The sequence below is a fragment of the Rhipicephalus microplus genome, chromosome 3 (genome assembly GCF_043290135.1).
Source record: "Rhipicephalus microplus isolate Deutch F79 chromosome 3, USDA_Rmic, whole genome shotgun sequence".
Lineage (NCBI taxonomy): Eukaryota > Metazoa > Arthropoda > Arachnida > Ixodida > Ixodidae > Rhipicephalus > Rhipicephalus microplus.
The window spans coordinates 21,944,734-21,963,698 of record NC_134702.1 but is presented as its reverse complement, the minus strand read 5'-3'; the positions used below and the strand labels follow the sequence as shown (position 1 = coordinate 21,963,698).

General features: G+C 43.8%; 1 protein-coding gene across 1 annotated transcript in view; it reads left to right on the top strand.

Annotated features, from left to right (window-relative positions):
- Positions 1-18,965, top strand: part of LOC119163465 (chromosome-associated kinesin KIF4A) — an 82,508-nt gene that overhangs the window by 15,386 nt on the left and 48,157 nt on the right. Inside the window, exons 7-12 of the mRNA XM_075889067.1 lie at positions 197-372; positions 9,392-9,595; positions 11,101-11,159; positions 13,633-13,708; positions 15,099-15,143; positions 16,285-16,557. Of these exons, the coding sequence (XP_075745182.1) occupies positions 197-372; positions 9,392-9,595; positions 11,101-11,159; positions 13,633-13,708; positions 15,099-15,143; positions 16,285-16,557 (833 nt within the window). The remainder of the gene's footprint in view (positions 1-196; positions 373-9,391; positions 9,596-11,100; positions 11,160-13,632; positions 13,709-15,098; positions 15,144-16,284; positions 16,558-18,965) is intronic.

Here is an 18,965-nt window from a genome sequence, read left to right as displayed (position 1 = left end):
GCCCTGACGGCTGTAGCTGCTCCGACATTGTGGCCTTGTCTTTCGAGCACAAGTACACCTTTACAACAGTTCTACTTTTTCTCTAACATTCCTGGCTAGTGTTTTTGCCTGTGTGCCATCGCTGACAGTCTTGGACAACAAAGTAATCCTGCAAATTAATATTTTTCTTCCTAATGCACCTTTTTTTTAAATCTAGATTCGCTGGGCGGCAACAGCCACACAGTAATGATTGCCTGTGTCAGCCCGGCAGACAGCAACTTGGACGAAACCTTGAACACCCTGAGGTATGCAGACCGGGCGAGGAAAATTAAGAACAAGCCCATTGTAAACATTGACCCCCAGCAAGCAGAAATTGTCCGGCTTCGCCAGCAGGTGAGTCTTTCTTGCGAGTGCAACATTCATCATCATCGACAATGCAAGTGAGTTGCCGAGAGTAGACTCAACTCTAAATACTACTACCAGCAAAGTTTTACCTTTCGAGTTAGCTGATGTGCTCTCAGCGTCAAATGAAACCCGAGCAGTGGCAGCCTTCGCAATAGTATAGTGCACACCGTTTGGTTATTCCTGTTGACAGGTGTGCCCATCTTGTTCGGCAGCTCTGTGCATATATGCGTGCCCATCCATTATGATAAGTGAAGGGCGTGCGCTATACCATCGCGAAGGCTTGCAGCTGTTCGGGTTTCATTTGACGCTGACGGTACATAAGCACATCATCACATTTCGGCATATTACAGGAAATGGTTTGCCTTGTCTGGTGCTGTTTGTGAGTATTTCACGGATGGGCCCAGGAAAGTGTAGTTTTTGCTCTAGTGGGGTCATTGTGGTGATCCTACAGGTGTAGGTGAGGGAACGAAGATTGTCGTCTGAAGCTGCTAGGAAATATACTCTGATATCTCAAAGAAAGCTGCCTAGCTCAAGGAAAATCATCTTCGTTGTCTTTATACCCTTCCCATTATTGATGCCCGTTTTTTATTGGCGTGGAGAGAGGTGCAAAGGGGTGAGATCGCCTTGTACTTGAGCAAACCAGGAGGCTTGCACATATAAGCATGAAGGTAAACTACTTCACACTAAGCGTTCTGGCTTTAAGCTTGGAAAATATGCCTTGTGGAAGAAGTGCACAAAAATTATGTTGCGGAAAAGGGAAGAATGGCAGAAACTGTCTCGCCCATAAACTTAACTTGTATTAGTGCGATCTTGGCACCCATCTTTCTTTACATCTGTGTCGTCTTTCCTTCTTAAATGTACTGCACTAATACAAGCAAAGTTCATGGATGAACAACTCGCCTGAGCTACAACATTTCATCCATAGACATTCCTGTGCTTTTTCCTGCAGTGTACAATTCAAAATTACTCCTCATATACGAAGCATTAGCTAGTGGTGTTGGGGTGGTAGGCAAATGCCATGACATCTTGTATGAGTGTTGGGGCAAGAACCCTCAGACTTGGGCCATATTGTGTAATCCTTAATTTGGAGTCATTAGAGACTCAACGAAGATTAGTTTCCTTTTAAATTGGTGTGTGTGTGGATGAGTGCATGTGTTTTAGGTGATGTCAACAATTGCAAGTGTTCTTATGTTTGCGAATTGTTCTGCAGAATCCCGGGTTCAGGGAAATTAAAGGGACACTAAAGAGCAAAAGGATTTTTCGCGTATTAGTAAATTAAGATTTCACAACTCCGAAAATGCCACTCTTACCATAACACGGTGCTTAGTAAGCGAGAAAAGGCGCAAAAAGAAAACATGGGTCGCAATGCCACCTTGAGATTCTCGCATTAAGCACCGTGACATAAGAAATGTTTAAAGCATCTACACAGCTCCTATGTAGCGTTCATTCGATAAAAATGAAGTACGTTGTGACCCGAGTGTGCCATAGACTCGGGTTGTGACCCGAGTGTGCGAAAGTTCAGAAAATTTATCATAGAGCCAATATCACAAACATACCATATTGAAATTCGCGCATCGCGCGAAGAGATCTCGGCCTTGATTTTCAACCTTGATTTTCAACCTTGATTTTCAACCTTGATTTTCAACCTTGATTTTCAACCTTGATTTTCAACCTTGATTTTCAACCTTGATTTTCAACCTTGATTTTCAACCTTGATTTTCAACCTTGATTTTCAACCTTGATTTTCAACCTTGATTTTCAACCTTGATTTTCAACCTTGATTTTCAACCTTGATTTTCAACCTTGATTTTCAACCTTGATTTTCAACCTTGATTTTCAACCTTGATTTTCAACCTTGATTTTCAACCTTGATTTTCAACCTTGATTTTCAACCTTGATTTTCAACCTTGATTTTCAACCTTGATTTTCAACCTTGATTTTCAACCTTGATTTTCAACCTTGATTTTCAACCTTGATTTTCAACCTTGATTTTCAACCTTGATTTTCAACCTTGATTTTCAACCTTGATTTTCAACCTTGATTTTCAACTTCAACCTTTCAACCTTTTCGGCCTTGATTTTCAACCTTGATTTTCAACCTTGATTTTCAACTTCAACCTTTCAACCTTTTCGGCCTTGATTTTCAACTTCAACCTTTCAACCTTTTCGGCCTTGATTTTCAACTTCAACCTTGATTTTCTCAGCGGATAATGAACTTGTTATAGTGAAACACATGGCATTACAGTGCTCGGAATGCAGTTTGTCGAACTAAACCAGGTCATTGTTCCTCTTTAGGGTCTCTTTAACAGCCGCTTGTATGTAGCACAAAGCCACAAGACACTCCAACCAGACAAATTATTTTTCCACTTGGCTCTCTTCCTGAGAAACTTGTATGAATTTCCTGATTGATAACCAGCCCTTTTACAGCAGAAGCAATTTTATAGTTTCTGTTTACAGAACATCTGGTGGCAACTATTTTTTAACTTTGCAACCTATGTTATCTACACAGCACTTGCCACCAAGCATTGTGATGGTGACTTTGGAGCACTCTGCTTAGAGCCAGGGCAGATACATTGTCACTAGCAGTTTTGTTATTTGCCCAAATCTTGATATAACGAACCTGTATAGAACAAAATATTGGTTCCCCGCAGGGGCGCCTGCGCAAGTAGGCGTTTGGTGTGTAGTGACACCACAAACCCGAGCTAACGGGGGAGGTTTCGACCCCCTTCCACGCCTAGCCGTGCGTGGCTTTGCAGTGTCCGGGGAAAAGGGGATCCTGGGGGTTGAGCCAATGCTGGGTGATTAGACCTGTAAGGCCCCCCAGTGGCGGCAACACACCCCTTTGGCCCCGGCTTCACGTAGACGGCACCCTCGGATTGACCCGCCCGGGGGAATCGGCAATTGCCTTTCTCCACCTCGCATCTTCGTCTTTTCTTTTACTTTAAATCTTTCCTGTCCTCTACTCACTTCCATTGACTTCCGTGTATCCTGGCGGCAAGGGTTAACCCTGTGTGGCTATCCTACCTTGGATACACCATATTCGGTTATAGTGGTGGCGTACAGCTGGCGTCTGCAGGGCCTGTACTTCCAGACCCTGCAACTTCCCCTTGTAGGACTCCATGGTGGGTGGCTGGCGTCGCTGCCGAAAATAAACATTTACATATGGCTTGTTCCTTTCCCCCACTCCTTGATCGCCCTCGGAAAAGAGGGCGCACCGATGAAGTCTTCCAGTTATCCACGCTGACACACCCGGCAAATCGGTGCGAACGCTCTCACCTTTTCTAGTTTCGAAGTCTTTGAAGGAAATCTTTGGCCCAGGATATAAAGCATCGAGAATGGCAAGTGGGGACCTCCTGTTGGAGCTCCGCGACAAGACACAATATGAGAGGCTGCCTAATCTAGTGAAATTCGGAGATACCAAATTAATAGTAACCCCACACCGAACCATGAACACTACCCGTGGCGTTGTTTCAGATGATGACCTGTTAGGGCTGACGGAGGCTGAACTCCTGGAGGGTTTTAGCGAACAGAATGTCATCAACGTGAAACGAATTAGGATGAGGCGTGATGGCAAAGAAATCCAGACTAATCACCCGATACTTACTTTCAATTCAAGTGTACTGCCCAACTCCGTTGAAGCTGGGTACATCAAGCTTCGAGTGAGGCGATATATACGGAACCCTCTCCGATGTTTCAAATGCCAGCGATTCGGCCACAGTTCACAGAACTGCCGAGGCCGCCTAACTTGTGCGAAATGCAGTGCTGAAGAACACACATCTGATACCTGTGAAAATTCTCTTCACCCTGCGAACTGTAATGGGGAGCATGCCGCATACTCACGGTCATGCCCATGCTGGAAAAAAGAAAAGGAAAGAAAAAGAAAAGAAAAGGAAACAAAACATTTCATTTGGGGAGGCACGAAGGCACATGTCCTACCTACCAGAAACCAGCTATGCTGAAGTGGCGCGTCGGGGGGGCAGCGCCACGATGGCCCCCGGCGCCTGTTTGGCACACGCGTAGTGAGCCAGCGGTGACGCCATCCGCCCCCTCGGCGGCTGCAGCAAGTGCTGCTCAGTCATCCAAGAAAGACCCACCAATCTCTGGGCTGGGGGCCGCAAAGGTTTCGTCTTTTGAGGCGAGGCCCTCAAAACAAACTCGGCGCTCGCAAGAGCGCGTGTCCAGCGCCTCGCAAGAGGCAATGGACACAACACCGAGCGTGAGGGCACAGCCAGCACCTAAGGATCGGCGCGACTCTGTCGACCCATCCAAAAAAAGAAAAATCTCGTGTCACGGCCCCTGGAAAGGGTCTGTGAGCTAACTTTTCATCCTTGAGCACACAGCACAAAACACATCTAAAATGGACACACAGATATTTCAGTGAAATGTGAGAGGACTTCTCCATAACCTCGATGATATTAGAGAACTCCTTAATAAACATACTCCAAAGGTGCTGTTTGTTCAGGAAACACATCTCAAGTCCACACAAACTTTTTAAGGCAATATGCCATCTTCCGCAAAGAGTGACGATGCTGCCGCCTCGTCGGGCAATGTCGCTATAGTAGTTGATAAAGGTGTTGCCTGTAAGCAATTAAACCTCCGAACTTCTCTTGAGGCAGTTGCTGCCTGAGCAGTGCTGTTCGGGAAGCTACTAACAATTCTGTTTACATTCCTCTGTGCTATCACCTTTCGAAAACACAATTTCAAAGCTTAATTGATGAACTTCCTCCGCCATAAATAGTCGTTCGTGATCTAAATACACATAATCCCCTATGGGGCGACTCCCATTTGGATGCACGAGGACGCCTAATGGAACACTTTCTGTTTTTGTCAGGTGCATGTTTACTTATAAAAAAGAATCAACATATTATAGCATTACACACAACATATACTCTTCTATAGACCTGAGTATTGTTTCGAGTACACTAATTTCATATCTGGAGTGGTTCGTTCTCAAGAACCCCTTTGGGAGTGACCACTTCCCGATTATGTTGAAGTTAACAAAAGAAGATACATGCTCGCCTGACTTTCCTCATGGGAACACCAGGTCGGCCAACTGGGAACTGTTCCGAGAAATTACATTTTTAGACGGAGATGACATAGCTGATTTTAATATAGGCGATGCTGTAGCATACCTAACAGGTTTTATTATTGACGCTGCAGTGAAATGTATTAAGCAAACTAACGGAATGAGTGATAAGCGTTGCATCCCATGGTGGAACGAGGATTGTCGAAAAGTGCGAAATAGACAAAATAAAGCTTAGAGACTACTCCGAAATTACCCAACGGCCGAAAACCTCGTCAATTTCAAACAGGTTAAGTCCCAAGCCAGAAGAACGCGTCGTCTTACAAAGAAAGAAAGTTGGAATAGGTACATCTCCGGTATAAATTTTTACACTGACGAAACGAAGGTTTGCAATAGGGTAAACAAGTTAATGGGTCGGGAGTCGCACCCCCTACCCTTGGTAAGTACCCGAGGGGAGAGCCTGGAGGAGCACGCAGACTGCCTTGGTGAACACTTTGAATGTCTCAAGTGCATCACACTGTACAGAAACGCTCTTAAGATTCAAAGAACGCGAAGAGCAGCAACCCCTTAAATGTGAACGTCCGTCCAAGGAGACTCGCAACTGCCCATTTTCATTTGCCGAACTTAAGGCATCTCTTGCGTACTGCAACAACACGGCGCCAGGTGGTGATCGTATACTGTACGAAATGATCAAGTACCTTCACCCCGAACCACTAAAAACACTCCTAACCCTCTTCAATACCATGTGTGAAGCTGGGTATATTCCATTGTCATGGAAAGAAGCGATAGTCATCCCAGTGCTTAAACAAGGCAAAGACCCGTCCTTGGCCACCAGCTACAGGCCAATAGCGTTAACAAGCTGCCTATGCAAACTATATGAGAAAATGATAAACCGGCGCTTAATCCACTTTCTAGAAAGTAACAGTATACTAGACCCCCTTCAGTGTGGTTTCAGAGAGGGAAGGTCGACAATAGACCACCTTGTTCGCATAGAGACATACATCAGAGATGCATTTATTCATAGGCAGTTTGTACTTTCGGTATTCCTAGACTTGGAGAAGGCGTACGATACCACATGGCGATTCGGGAGTCTACGCGATCTTGCTGCCATGGGCTCCATGGGAACATGCTAAACACAATTAAAAGTTATCTGTCTAACCGAACCTTTCGCGTAAAAGTGAAAAATGCTCTCTCTAGATCATTTACCCAAGAGACTGGTGTTCCGCAAGGGGGCGTGCTTAGTTGCACACTCTTTCTTGTAAAAATGAACTCCCTGCAGTCAGTCATTCCAAGCGCAATGTTTTATTCCGTGTATGTTGATGATGTGCAGATGAGTTTCAAATCATACAATATGTCTATCTGCGAACAAGTGCAGCTTGGAATGAATAAATTGTCTAAATGGGCGGATGAGAATGGTTTTAAAATAAACACCAAGAAAAGTACTTGCGTACCTTTCTCCAACAAACGAGGGGTAATGCCGCTACGAAATGTTGCGATTATGGGAGGCCAACTCTCTGTGAGCAGCGAGCATAAATTCCTGGGAACCACTTTAGATTCTAAGCTGTCGTTGATTCCCCATATTAAATATGTCAAAATGAAATGTTTGAAAGCGATGAACGTCCTAAAACTCCTATCGCGTACAACATGGGGTAGTGATCTAAAGTGCCTCTTCAAGTTATACAGAAGCCTTGCCGGGTCGCGACTTGATTATGCCTCCATAATTTATCATTCCGCAACGCCAAGTGCATTAAAAATCTTGGACCCCGTTCACCATCTGGGTATCCGACTTGCAACCGGTGCTTTCAGGAAAAATTCGATCCAGAGCCTCTATGTAGAGTCGAATCAGTGGTAACTTCACCTGCAGCGATCCTATAGCAGTTTCACATATTTTATAAAGGTACGCGCAAACATCAAGCATCCTTCTTATTCAACTATAAACGATATGACCGCTGCCACCCTCTTCCATAATCAACCCGCAGTGAGAAAGCCGTTCTCTTTGCGTGTGAGAAACTTAAGTGAAGAAATCGGTGTTCCACTGCTATAACTTTGTCCTACGCCCACAGCGAAACATTTACCGCCATGGCAGTGGCAGCTTATACACTGTGACACCTCATTTGTCGAGATCACTAAACATGCACCATAAGCACATATTAAAATGCATTTCCAACAACTCCAGTCCAACTACTCGTGCGTAGAGTTTTATACCGACGCTTCTAAATCGCATGCAGGGGTGGCTTATGGAGCCGTCGGACCATCCTTCTCGAAATCCGGAGTACTGCACCCGGAGACAAGTATATTTACGGCTGAGGGTTATGCACTATTGTCGGCTGTGAAGCATATACGGAAATCAAACATACAAAAATCAATTATCTTTACAGACTCATTAAGCATCGTAAATGCATCAAGATCACTTTTTAGACTCTGAAATCCGGTAATAATCGAGTTGTATTCCGTCCTGTGTACTGCGTATATGTCCAATCAGCATGTTACTATTTGCTGGGTACCTGGCCATGGAAGCATCGAGGGCAATGTGTTAGCTGACCAAATAGCCACGTCAATTTTATTGTGCGCTATTAACCTTACCGCTACTATCCCTGCAACAGACCTAAAACCCTTCCTACGTAAGAAACTGCGAAGCCACTGGCAACGCTTGTGGGACACAGAAATAAATAAGCTTCACTTGATTAAGCCGCAGGGTCACTGGCTCTCCGCTACGAGAACACGGCGAACTGATGTCCTATTCTGTCTCCTCAGAATAGGACACACTTGTGGTACCCATAGCTTTCTGCTGACTGGCGATGAACATCCTACTTGTGGTAGATGTGGCGAGAGGCTAACCGTTCTCCACGTCCTCCTGGAGTGTCCGGAAGCTGAAAGAGAAAGAAATGTTTTCCTTTAGCATACCGCTATCATCTTCCTTTACATCCGATTATGTTTCTCGGCGAAGAGCTGCTTTTTGATGCAAAATCGGTTCCAAGCTTTTTAAAGGATACAGTATTGAATGTTTTTAGCCCAACATTGAATGTTTTTAGCCCAACAGGTTCATAGCGCATCCTCTTTTCAGAGGATGCCACTGTGATAGCAGCTTTCAATGAGCCCAGGCCTCCATGCTCTTGTTTTAAGGGCTCTGTCGAGGCACTGGTGCTCCATGCCAATTTTTTATTTCACATACGTATCACTTTTAAACCATTTTATGTCTCCATAGCAGACATCTTTTGTCATTGCCATAGTTTTACTATATGTATATTTTTACGCACCTACAGCGACTGTTTTTTAGGCCCATTTACAGCCACGTCACATCTGTTTTATCCACACTGCACATCGGACAGTTCATTATCATCGCTCTGGCGCTCTTTGGCCATATCTGGTCCTTGCGCCAATAAACTCCACTAATCAATCAAAATATTGGTTATAACAAAGTAAATGACAAATAGTCTTGCTGTAGTTAGTGTTAGAAATATACTGCCACGTTCCATTTCCCAAGTTTCTGTTATCGTCCCAAAACACCACACGATTCTTACGCAAACCGCGCCTGCAGTTTTCTAGAAGGTTCCGGACTGTAGTAGATCATTTGGATAAGATCACGCCCACTGTGCGAACGATACAGATTGTTCTGGAACCTACGCCACCGCCAGCGATAACGCTAGAACATTCGACGGCAAGGGTATAAATGCCGACGCGCTTCGCCGCTTGTGAGTTGTTGATCGAAGGCCGACGCTCCGTTCGCCGCTATCAGTCCGAGACTGCTATCTGTGCGACACTGCTGCTGTAATTGGACTTTCCGTTTACCGGGCACAGGTTCGCCCAAATAAATAGTTAAACCCCAACACGAAGTCTCCTGTCTTCGGCCACGTCACGACCCCGTGACAATACCTTTATAGCGATTTCGTGAATATAAGGAATTTATTCTTATGTAAAATGCAACTTTGTTATCAGGTTTGAGTGTATCCTTTTGACGTCCTTTCTTGCTTATACTTTGTTGCAGCTCCAGGATGCTACTATTGAGCTCATGAAGTGCCGTACTCTGGGCGGAGGGGGGTGCCCACCTGGAGAGAGCGATAAATCTGAGGAGGAGTTGGCACAGTTGCTGTCGCAGAACACGGAACTGAAAAAGGAGAATGAGCGCCTGACCACGGAGCTTCACAACACTTTTGATCAACTTGCCGAGAGCTCGGAACGTATGATCATCGTGAGTGCCTTGTTAAAATTGCACGTATGTTTGTCCACTGCTTTTTTTTTTTAACATGAGACGCTGAAAAAAACAGGAAAAGTGGCAGAGGTCACCGTAACAAAATCCATCAAGCTGGGCATAGTGAAGTCTAGTCTCGAGTCGCAGGCAAGGTAAAAGTGGTCATAAAAGCATCAGAAGCGTACGCATTTGGGCTGGTTGGTTCATGTTCACAGAAGTTAAAAAACAGCGCTAAAAAGACGAGACAAGAAAAGAAAGGACAACAGGACAGGGCGCTGTCTAGCAACCAAATATGTTTATTTCTTCAGTCAGCATACATATATACCACCGCACTATCGCAAAAAACAGCCTACGTAGCGGCATGTGAGCCGCTACGTAGGCTTCCGTAAGCTTCCGAAATGAGACGTGCACGTCTCATTTCGGAAGCTTTTCACATTCATAACAGTGGTGAGGCATGTGTTAGCCTCCCTTCCATTTCCCTCCTTCCGAAGGAAATCAATTTTCTGTCAAACTAATTTTTTTGGAATGCCTCTGCGCAGGCTCACATGCCGCTACGTAGGCTGTTTTTTGCGATAGTGCGGTGGTATATATGTATGCTGACTGAAGAAATAAACATATTTGGTTGCTAGACAGCGCCCTGTCCTGTTGTCCTTTCTTTTCTTGTCTCGTCTTTTTAGCGCTGTTTTTTAACTTCTGTGAACATAAAAGCATGTTAATTCGACCTATCTTCTGATCTCGAACAGCACATGCATTTATGAATTGTCCTCGAACACTCTTTCATTCATATGTTTCACCACGCCCCAATTGGTTCAGGCAATCCTAGAAACACCCCGAGGTCTGAAAATGTGCAATGTAAAAAAAGAAAAGTGGCCCCGACGTCCACCTTAGACCAATCGGAGCAGTCCATTGTTTATAGGCATCGACGGTAGTTTACAGTAACGACCTTATTTGCATTTACTGCCACTTTGGTTGTGTTCCTTCAGTATTTCATGATTGACATCTATGATGCATCGTTAGTTGGTGAGCTACACGAAAATGCATCCTTAATGAAAGCAGTGATTCTGTGCCATCACCGAATTGTGAAGTGTCATCATGGCAAGGATTGCAGCTTGCACACTGCACTTAATAGCTGGTGTAGTGGCCACCTCTGGATAGGTTCTTTTGTTCATGCAAACATATTTTGTGCTCCTGTGAAGTTAGTCCACAAGGTCTTGCTGTGCGGCAACATCTCTGACCTGTGCTAAAAGCATCGCCAACTATCAATCTACGCAACCTGAAAATAAACAAAATAGAAGCTTGAAAAATTTAAGGGTCCCCTTTGATGTCTTTGGTGTAAAATTTCCAAACAACCAAAGCTGTCTTTATTTGCCTGTTTCTGCAAATGCCGAGTAGCCTTTAATCTCTTGCTGATGTATTGACAACCAAACGTTTCTGCCGGTTCTGAATGTTGTAAAGTCGTCAGTTTTAAATGCAGATTTTGATCCAAAGATGCATTCGTCTTGCAGACCGAGCTTGAGGTCCAGAAGCTGAAAGAACTAGTGGTTCAGCTGTCCGAAAAGATCGAGTAAGTACAATTTATTTGACTTATTTGAATCAAAAGCAATGTGCAAAGTTACTCCATTATTAAGTGTTGATAATGGCAATGAAAATGCCAGTTCACCTGAATCTTTGCTACTAGTGCTTAATCTGGATGACCTGTGAAACAAGCTTTCTGTATTTCTTTATGTACTGGTGTCGCCAAATGAAATGTGAACAAGTTGGGTTTAACCAGAATAATTTCATTTGCTTCCAGTTTCATGGCTTTGTGCATGCAGTGCAAGCATCATTTACTTATGCGCTTCCTGTAGTCATTTTCTCATTTAGTAATCGCCCTCTTACCTGGGAGTTCATGAAAATAATTTACCATTTTATGAGTGCCTAAACTAGTTTTTGTTTTGTTTTTAAGGTGGCCAAATGCCACTTAGTGCACCAGATATCGTGGGATATTTGTCCCTATCATTATATGAATGAAGTTTCATTAAATCATCTAGGAACATTAACACATGGGATTCCATTGACTTCTGAACATAAAGGGCAAAATTCGGAAGAATGGCAGGCGCCCGAAAACTCTTTACTATTGCTTCTGAGAAAATTAAAAGGGCCCTGCTACTGGTTTTATCTCTTCTTTGCTGGCATTGTTGCAAGAGTGGCATCTTCAATTTATTTGACTTAAAAAAGAAACCATATTGTGCGTCTCTCTAGTCTGGAAACAGATGTTTTTGTGGGCTGAAGAGACGCTTCATCACTCGGGAGTAACATCAGCCTGTCTTTTTAATTGGTTTGACTTGACAAGTCGCACATAATGGTCCCAGATAGGCCACACTACAGTGAAGCCTTGGTAATACGTACTGCTGGGTATGACGGCTTAACAATGCATTAACTACCAGCTACAAATTTGCATCTTCTGACATGCGTCATTGCGGCAAACAAAAGAAGAAACTCGCTGCCCCCACTGAAAATGTTGCCTGAAATGCCAACCGCAAAGTCATTCCTTTCCTTTTGCTAAAGCACAGAAAAATTTCAGACTCTTGCACAACCGCCCGATAGCACGCGGCGGCGACGCCGATGGGCATTTCGAAACTGCCGCGGGATCCGGGATACGCAGCGTGGTACAGTTGCTCGACAGTCTGTTTCTAAGCAAAAACTGGTGCAGCTTTCTTTTTTAAAGCGCGGTACGATTGCAGAGAGCCAAATCTTTTATTGCATGTGTAGTTGCGTGCAGCGCTTTGCTCACTCTGTGCACACCATGACTTCCAATCCGCTTGCTGTAGAGTACACCCTCTCCGCTTTAGGCCATGCACAGATTTGACGTGTAGCCTGCTGAGTTAACACGGCGACCAGGAGCTTTCCGCAAGCAATGTGCTCTTTGTGATGCTCTAGTAGTCCTGGCAGCAAACTGAGGCGCATTTGGGCTGTTGCTAATAAAAACATGCAGCATAGTAGCAACAGTGCTATGCTCCCGCGGAACACCTATATACTACCATTTGCTCACTGTACGTTGCACGTGTTGGCATAATACAGCAAGGTTTCTCGGTGCCCGTGATCCGCAATGCTAAACTTCGTGACAGAGAGCTAGCTGCTTGTGTATCTGTAAAGCGGTGTGCGCTTGAACACAGTCGGGCAAAGCGAAGCGATTGGCGGCCCAGCGCGTCAAGTGGTTTCCTACTAAAAGCATGCAGTAGGCCTAAGGGGATGCAGATAAGTGGGGATGTTTACTGTGATCGGGCTTTTAGCAGGCGATCAGTGATGCTGGCGCACTTCGCCACCTCGCTTCCCCCCCCCCCCCCCCCTGATGGGTACTCACAATGTCATCGCCGCAATCGTTTGGAAGTCTCTGCACTTATCAACCTGATGGAAAACCATTCACTGCACATTTTGGTGTTTGCAAAGCTATCGCAAAATGTTATCGCTGTACGCAGTTAGTATGCATCTAACCGGTAGGCATAGGCCGAACACTACAGCCTAAGTGGTCCGCGAATGCATTAGTCTCTATGAGACTCGGTCGGGGATTCGTTGCAGCTACGTTTTAACCATTAGTAAGCTTAAAGCGAGTGCGCACTGATGAGGTTTGACTGTATTGTGTGCTGAATACTCATTATACTACCCGAGATCTCTTGGCTTCATTGTCTGTTAGTTCTAGCTAATTATGTGTATAACAAAAAAACTATTCCTTAAGTTCGCACTTCTTTTCCTCGGATGCAAAAGGATTTCGGTTTTTAAGTACTATAAAAGTATGGTAAAGCAACACTAGCAGTGTAAATAGTTTGAGCCCAGGTAGGCTTCAGATATCCCATTGTATTTTCTCTACTGTTATGGATATACTTCGTTGCTAATTAGTGAAACTTGGATAATTTACTTTCGCTCTTATTTCTGGGAGTAGCAAGTCACCATTACGATTATTCTTATTAGCATAACAGTGCGCTTTTGTTTTTCTTTTGTTTTTAGATCATCACTGTTCACATCTAAATAACATTATCTCATTTTTGTTTGCCTGATAGGAACAGTCGGCTAGCTGATGCTGATCAGGGGACCAGTCTTCTGAAGGACCTTCAAAATTCCATAATGGAGTTCACGGTCAGTCTTGATGGTTTTCTTTGTTTAATGAGTACAATATGTGCTGATCGTCTCTAAACAAGGATTTCCTTTGCCCATCTCACAGATGCTAAATAATTACATTGTATCTGGCATCTGTGTTTGTATGTTTTATTAAAAGTATGAACAGATTGAATGCAATGGAATAGGAAAACAGCCAAGAACAACAGTGCATAAGACAGTGTTGTGACTAGAGTTTCAGAAATACTATAGCGTTTGCTTAGTACCTCTGCTGTTCTTATGATGCCTGCTTTGTGTTTATTGTTTCATTTTCTTCGTTCCACAGACGCCAGACTTTTTCCACTGCTAACTGTATTATTAATGGCTCCACAGTTTCTTTCCTCGGCTGTATTAAGTATCTCGGTGTTAACATTTGCAGAATCTAAACTGGTCTTCTCATGCAAGTATTATAGCTAACAATACCAACAGAGCTCTTTGTCAATTTCGTCGTAAAATGCATCTTGCCCCTCCATCACTCAGAATTACTAGCCTACAAAACCCCGATTCGACCTAAGCTAAAATATGCATCCGCCAATTGGGACCCACCACCAAGTGACCTAAGAAAGTCCATTGAACTAGTTCAAAACAGCGCAGTAAGATTACATTCAGATTACTCGTATCAAACCAGCGTTACTACCCTTAAAAGTAAGGCAGGTCTACCTAACCTAGACTTGCTCCTTAAGACCTCTAGACAGTACTTGTATCACAAAATGTATCATGCGTTTCATTAACACTCTCCCATTCAACCAGCCCATCGTACTTCAGCCCGCACAAGTTGCCACAAGGCCGTCTACCCACCTCCTGCTTGCACCATAGCCTACTATCATTCCTTTTTCGTTCAGCCAGCCAGGGACTGGAACGATCTTCCCCCAAGCATCATCGATCATTCCAACACAGACAAATTCAGGAATGCCATAAAATCATTGTTTTATGAACTCTACATAGTTTGCCCACACCCTCATTTTAAAGGGCCTTTGAGGTATATTAAATAAATAAATAATCACTGGACGATTTCTAAGCTGGCTCCGGCAACTTGAATACACTTTAACCTTGATATAATGAATCCAGATAATTTTCGGTTATAATGAATACAAATGATAACGAATTATCAGTTATAAATGCAGTATTATCTTGGTGTAGATCACCAAAAACGAGTGTATGTGCGCTACGAATCCTACACTCTAATTGTAGACATTGTCGTAAATTCAGTTTTCACCTGCTTGAAGCGAGAACTCTTTTAGAGCATACGAAACATATTAGAGTGCATTCCTGAGAAAATACCTTGTGTGGTTTAAATTATTCTAAAGTTTCTACATTGGTGCTTGTGTAATGCTCTAAATGGCAAAGTGATAAGTCTGCTTTCTCTTGGCAGGCTGGTGAGCAGAGCCGGCGCAAACTCAACGAGTCTCTCTTCAAGGTGAGCTCAACTTGGTCAACGCTTCTGCTGCTTTTTACACATTCCGCAGCTCTCTTTTCAATGCATCTGAGAAATGGGTGATGGAAGTGGACAAATGGTGGTCTACACTAGGCTGAGGAAAGATGAGTGGCACAGGTGCTCTGTGTTTGAGCCAACCCAAGTGTAAGGCTTGGCCAGTCTGCTGTGGATTGTTATAATTGTTCTTCTCTTGTATAGATTGCGATGCTTAAAAGGTCTTGCATGTTTAACTTTACGGCAGTGCTACTAATTGTACTGCTCTAAATGATATGGCATCATTTTATACCAATTAATAGGTGTCTCGATTGGCCTGTTTTATCTTTCACCCAGGAAAAGACTCCATTCAAACGGGAAAGTGCGGTGCATACTTGTGAGGTGGTAGTGTCCTGAAATGCAGGCTTTGAGCATAAAATGGGCTCTCTAGATCACCAAGAACGAATGTGTGCACTATAGATCCTGCACTCTAATTGTAGACATTGTTGTAAATTCAGCGTTAACTTGCTTCAAGCAAGAACGTGATCGACGGCCTACACCACTAAGAATTAAAGGAACGTAAAATATTGTAGCCGCATGCTTAATAAATTTCATGTTTCAGTTTAGAAGCGACTTTGAAGTGAATAGTGAATAAACTGATTTCTGATTGAATAGTTTGAATAGTATATATCTCTAATTATAAAGGAGGAAAAGAAAAACTCGGACACAGAGGTTAGCCTGTTCTGATTATAAAGTGAAATTAACATTTTATATGTTTGCCCGAGTGCCTTCCTTGCTCTGAAGCAAAGCGAAATCAACATTGAATACTATTTGCAGAATTTGAATAACGCTATAGTGCAATTTAAAAGCGGTGAGATACGTTCTGCTCTACGAGTTGCTATACATATTGCATATAAGCTTGTATAGCACACTTTTAATTCAGGAGAAAAAAAATAATTGAATTGCAGGTAATACGTAGGCTTAACTTTAAGGTGCGTTTTTGCGGCAGCGCTGATTTTCTCTCAATAGGTGGGTGGTTTCACAGCATAGCAAAAATGTGTCTATGCAGATTTGAATACACTAATATCCGTTTGAATATTCGAAGCGCTCAAATTTTCGCCAGCGCTTAGTCCCACGTTGCCACGTTCAGGTGGACAAGTCCGCCGCAGCCGACAACAAAGATATGACCACCATCGAGGAAGAAGGCTCGGACACATCTCTCGGCGATGGCACTGTGAATGATGCTGCGGAACAGACTCCAAAGACGCTGCTCAACCAGTCTAGTCTGGAGGTGACCATGCGGCGTGCTGCACTGAGCAAAGAGCTCGAAAATTTGAACAGAGTGTTGCAAGCCAAGGAGGAGCTTGCCAGCAAGATATCCATGAATGACCAGCACCTTGAGGTCATGAAGGCGCAGTTCGAGGTTAGTGTGTGCTTGCGCACCAAAGCTGCTTTAGTCTACGTATTGCCATCTACCTTGGGTCTGATATTTAGGCTCAACGATTGGAACATTAACTCAAGAGTGCACTTGCTAACTCGGGTTAAATAGCAGTACCAATGGGCTTCTCCTGTAAATCTACGCTAGCGTACCTCGGTAGAACCCAAACAAAATTTGTGCGGTTGTGCCAGTCGGCGACATCTCGTTCCTGTGTCAAGTGCTTGTGCAGGTTAAATAAGATTGTTAATTTGCCATAAAAATGTCGCTGTGCTGACAAATTTATTTTGGGATTCTTGAGTTAATTCGCTTTTTTTTTTTTTTTTTTTTGTCCCGTTGCGCTCGGGATTTGCAGTAGCTGATCAAATGTAGTTGATGAGCTCTCCAATGCCAGCTTGTTGGTGAATCAGTTGCGGATCGCCAGCACTTGTGGTGTCCTTTCGTGCTTTCTCGTGTATACGTATATTTCCTTGCTACAAAAAAAGCTGTTCTGCTTTGTGCAGAGTTCTCCTGGTAGGGCTTTTGCAAAAGTGCATTGGTGTTTGTGTATATAATCCTGGCATTCTTGCCGGGCATATGTAGGCATATGTAGTTAACTGTTGTGCGATTCAGGTCGTGAAGCTCTTGAAGTACTGTGTGCACTAGTGTCATCATCATCAGCCTGACTACGTCCACTGCAGGACAAAGGCCTCTCCCATGTTCCTCCAGTTAACCCGGTCCTGTGCTTGCTGCTGCCAATTTATACCCGCACACTTCTTAATCTCGTCTGCCCACCTAACCTTCTGTCTCCCCCTAACCCGCTTCCCTTCTCTGGGAATCCAGTTAGTTACCCTTAATGACCAGCGGTTATCCTGTCTACGCGCTACATGCCCGGCCCATGTTCATTTCTTCTTGATTTTAGCTATGGTATCCTTAACCCCCCGTTTGTCGCCTAATCCACTCTGCTCTCTTCTTGTCTCTTAAGGTTACACCTAACATTTTTCTTTCCATTGCTCGCTGCGTCGTCCTCAATTTAAGCTGAACCCTCTTTGTAAGTCTCCAGGTTTCTGCTCCGTATCTAAGTACCAGCAAGATACAGCTGTTATATACCTTCCTCTTGAGGGATAGTGGCAATCTACCTGCCATAATTTGAAGTAACTAGAAGAATAAGAATGGGGTGGAGTACATTCGGCAAGCACTCTCAATCTCGTGGTTAGGCTCCGCGGTTGTTACCTGTCCTAAGTAGACGTAGTCTTTTACAACTTCAAGTGCACTATGACCTATCTCGAAGCGCTGTTTGCTTCCGAGGTTGTTGTGCATTACTTTCATTTTCTGCACATTAATTTAAGACCTAATTCTCTGCTCTCCTTGTCTAGCTCCGTAATCGTGAGTTGCGATTCGTCCCCCGAGTTTCTTAGCAATGCAGAGTCATCGGCGAAGCGCAGGTTACTAAGGTGCTCTCCACTAACTCTTATGCCTAACTGTTCCCATTCTAGGCCTCTAAAAACCTCCTGTAAGGACGCGGTAAATAGTATTGGGGAGATTGTATTCCCCTGCCTTACACCCTTCTTGATTGGTATTCTGTTGCTTTCTTTATGAAGCACTATAATAGCAGTTGATCCCCTGTAGATTTCTTCCAGGATGTTTACATATACTTTATCTACGCCCTGATTCCGCAGTGTCTGCATGACGGCTGATATTTCTACTGAATCAAATGCCTTCTCATAATCTATGGAGGCTATGTATAGTGGTTGGTTATACTCTGAGCATTTCTCTATTATCTGAATGATAGTATGAATGTGGTCAATTGTTGAGTAGCCTGTTCGAAATCCTGCTTGTTCCTTTGGTTGATTGAATTCTGATCTTTACTCTGTTAGCAATTACCTTTGTAAATAGCTTGTATACTACAGAGAGCAAGCTGATCGGCCAGTGATTCTTCAAGTGCTCGTCATCTCCTTTCTTATGTCTTAAGATGATGTTTGCGTTCTTCCAAGACTTTGGTACTCTTCCCGTCAGGAGACACCTCGTAAACAGGGTAGCGAGTTTTTCTAATACAATCTGTCCTCCATCTTTCAGCAGATCTGATGTTACCTGATCCTCACCAGCAGCTTTTCCTATTTGCATGCTCTCGACAGCTTTTCCGACTTCTTCTATCATTACTGGTGGGGTGTCATCTGGGTTACTGCTAGTTCTTATAGTATTAAGGTCGTGGTTGTCTCGGCTTCTGTACAGATCTCTGTAAAACTCCTCCGCTATTTCAACTGTCCTATCCATATTGGTAGTTATTTTGCCTTCTTTGGCCCTTAGTGCATACATCCGACTTTTGCCTATCCCAAGTTTCCTCTTCACTGCTTTGACGCTTCCTCCGTTTTTGAGAGCTTGTTCAATTCTCTCCATGTTATACCTTCTTACATCGC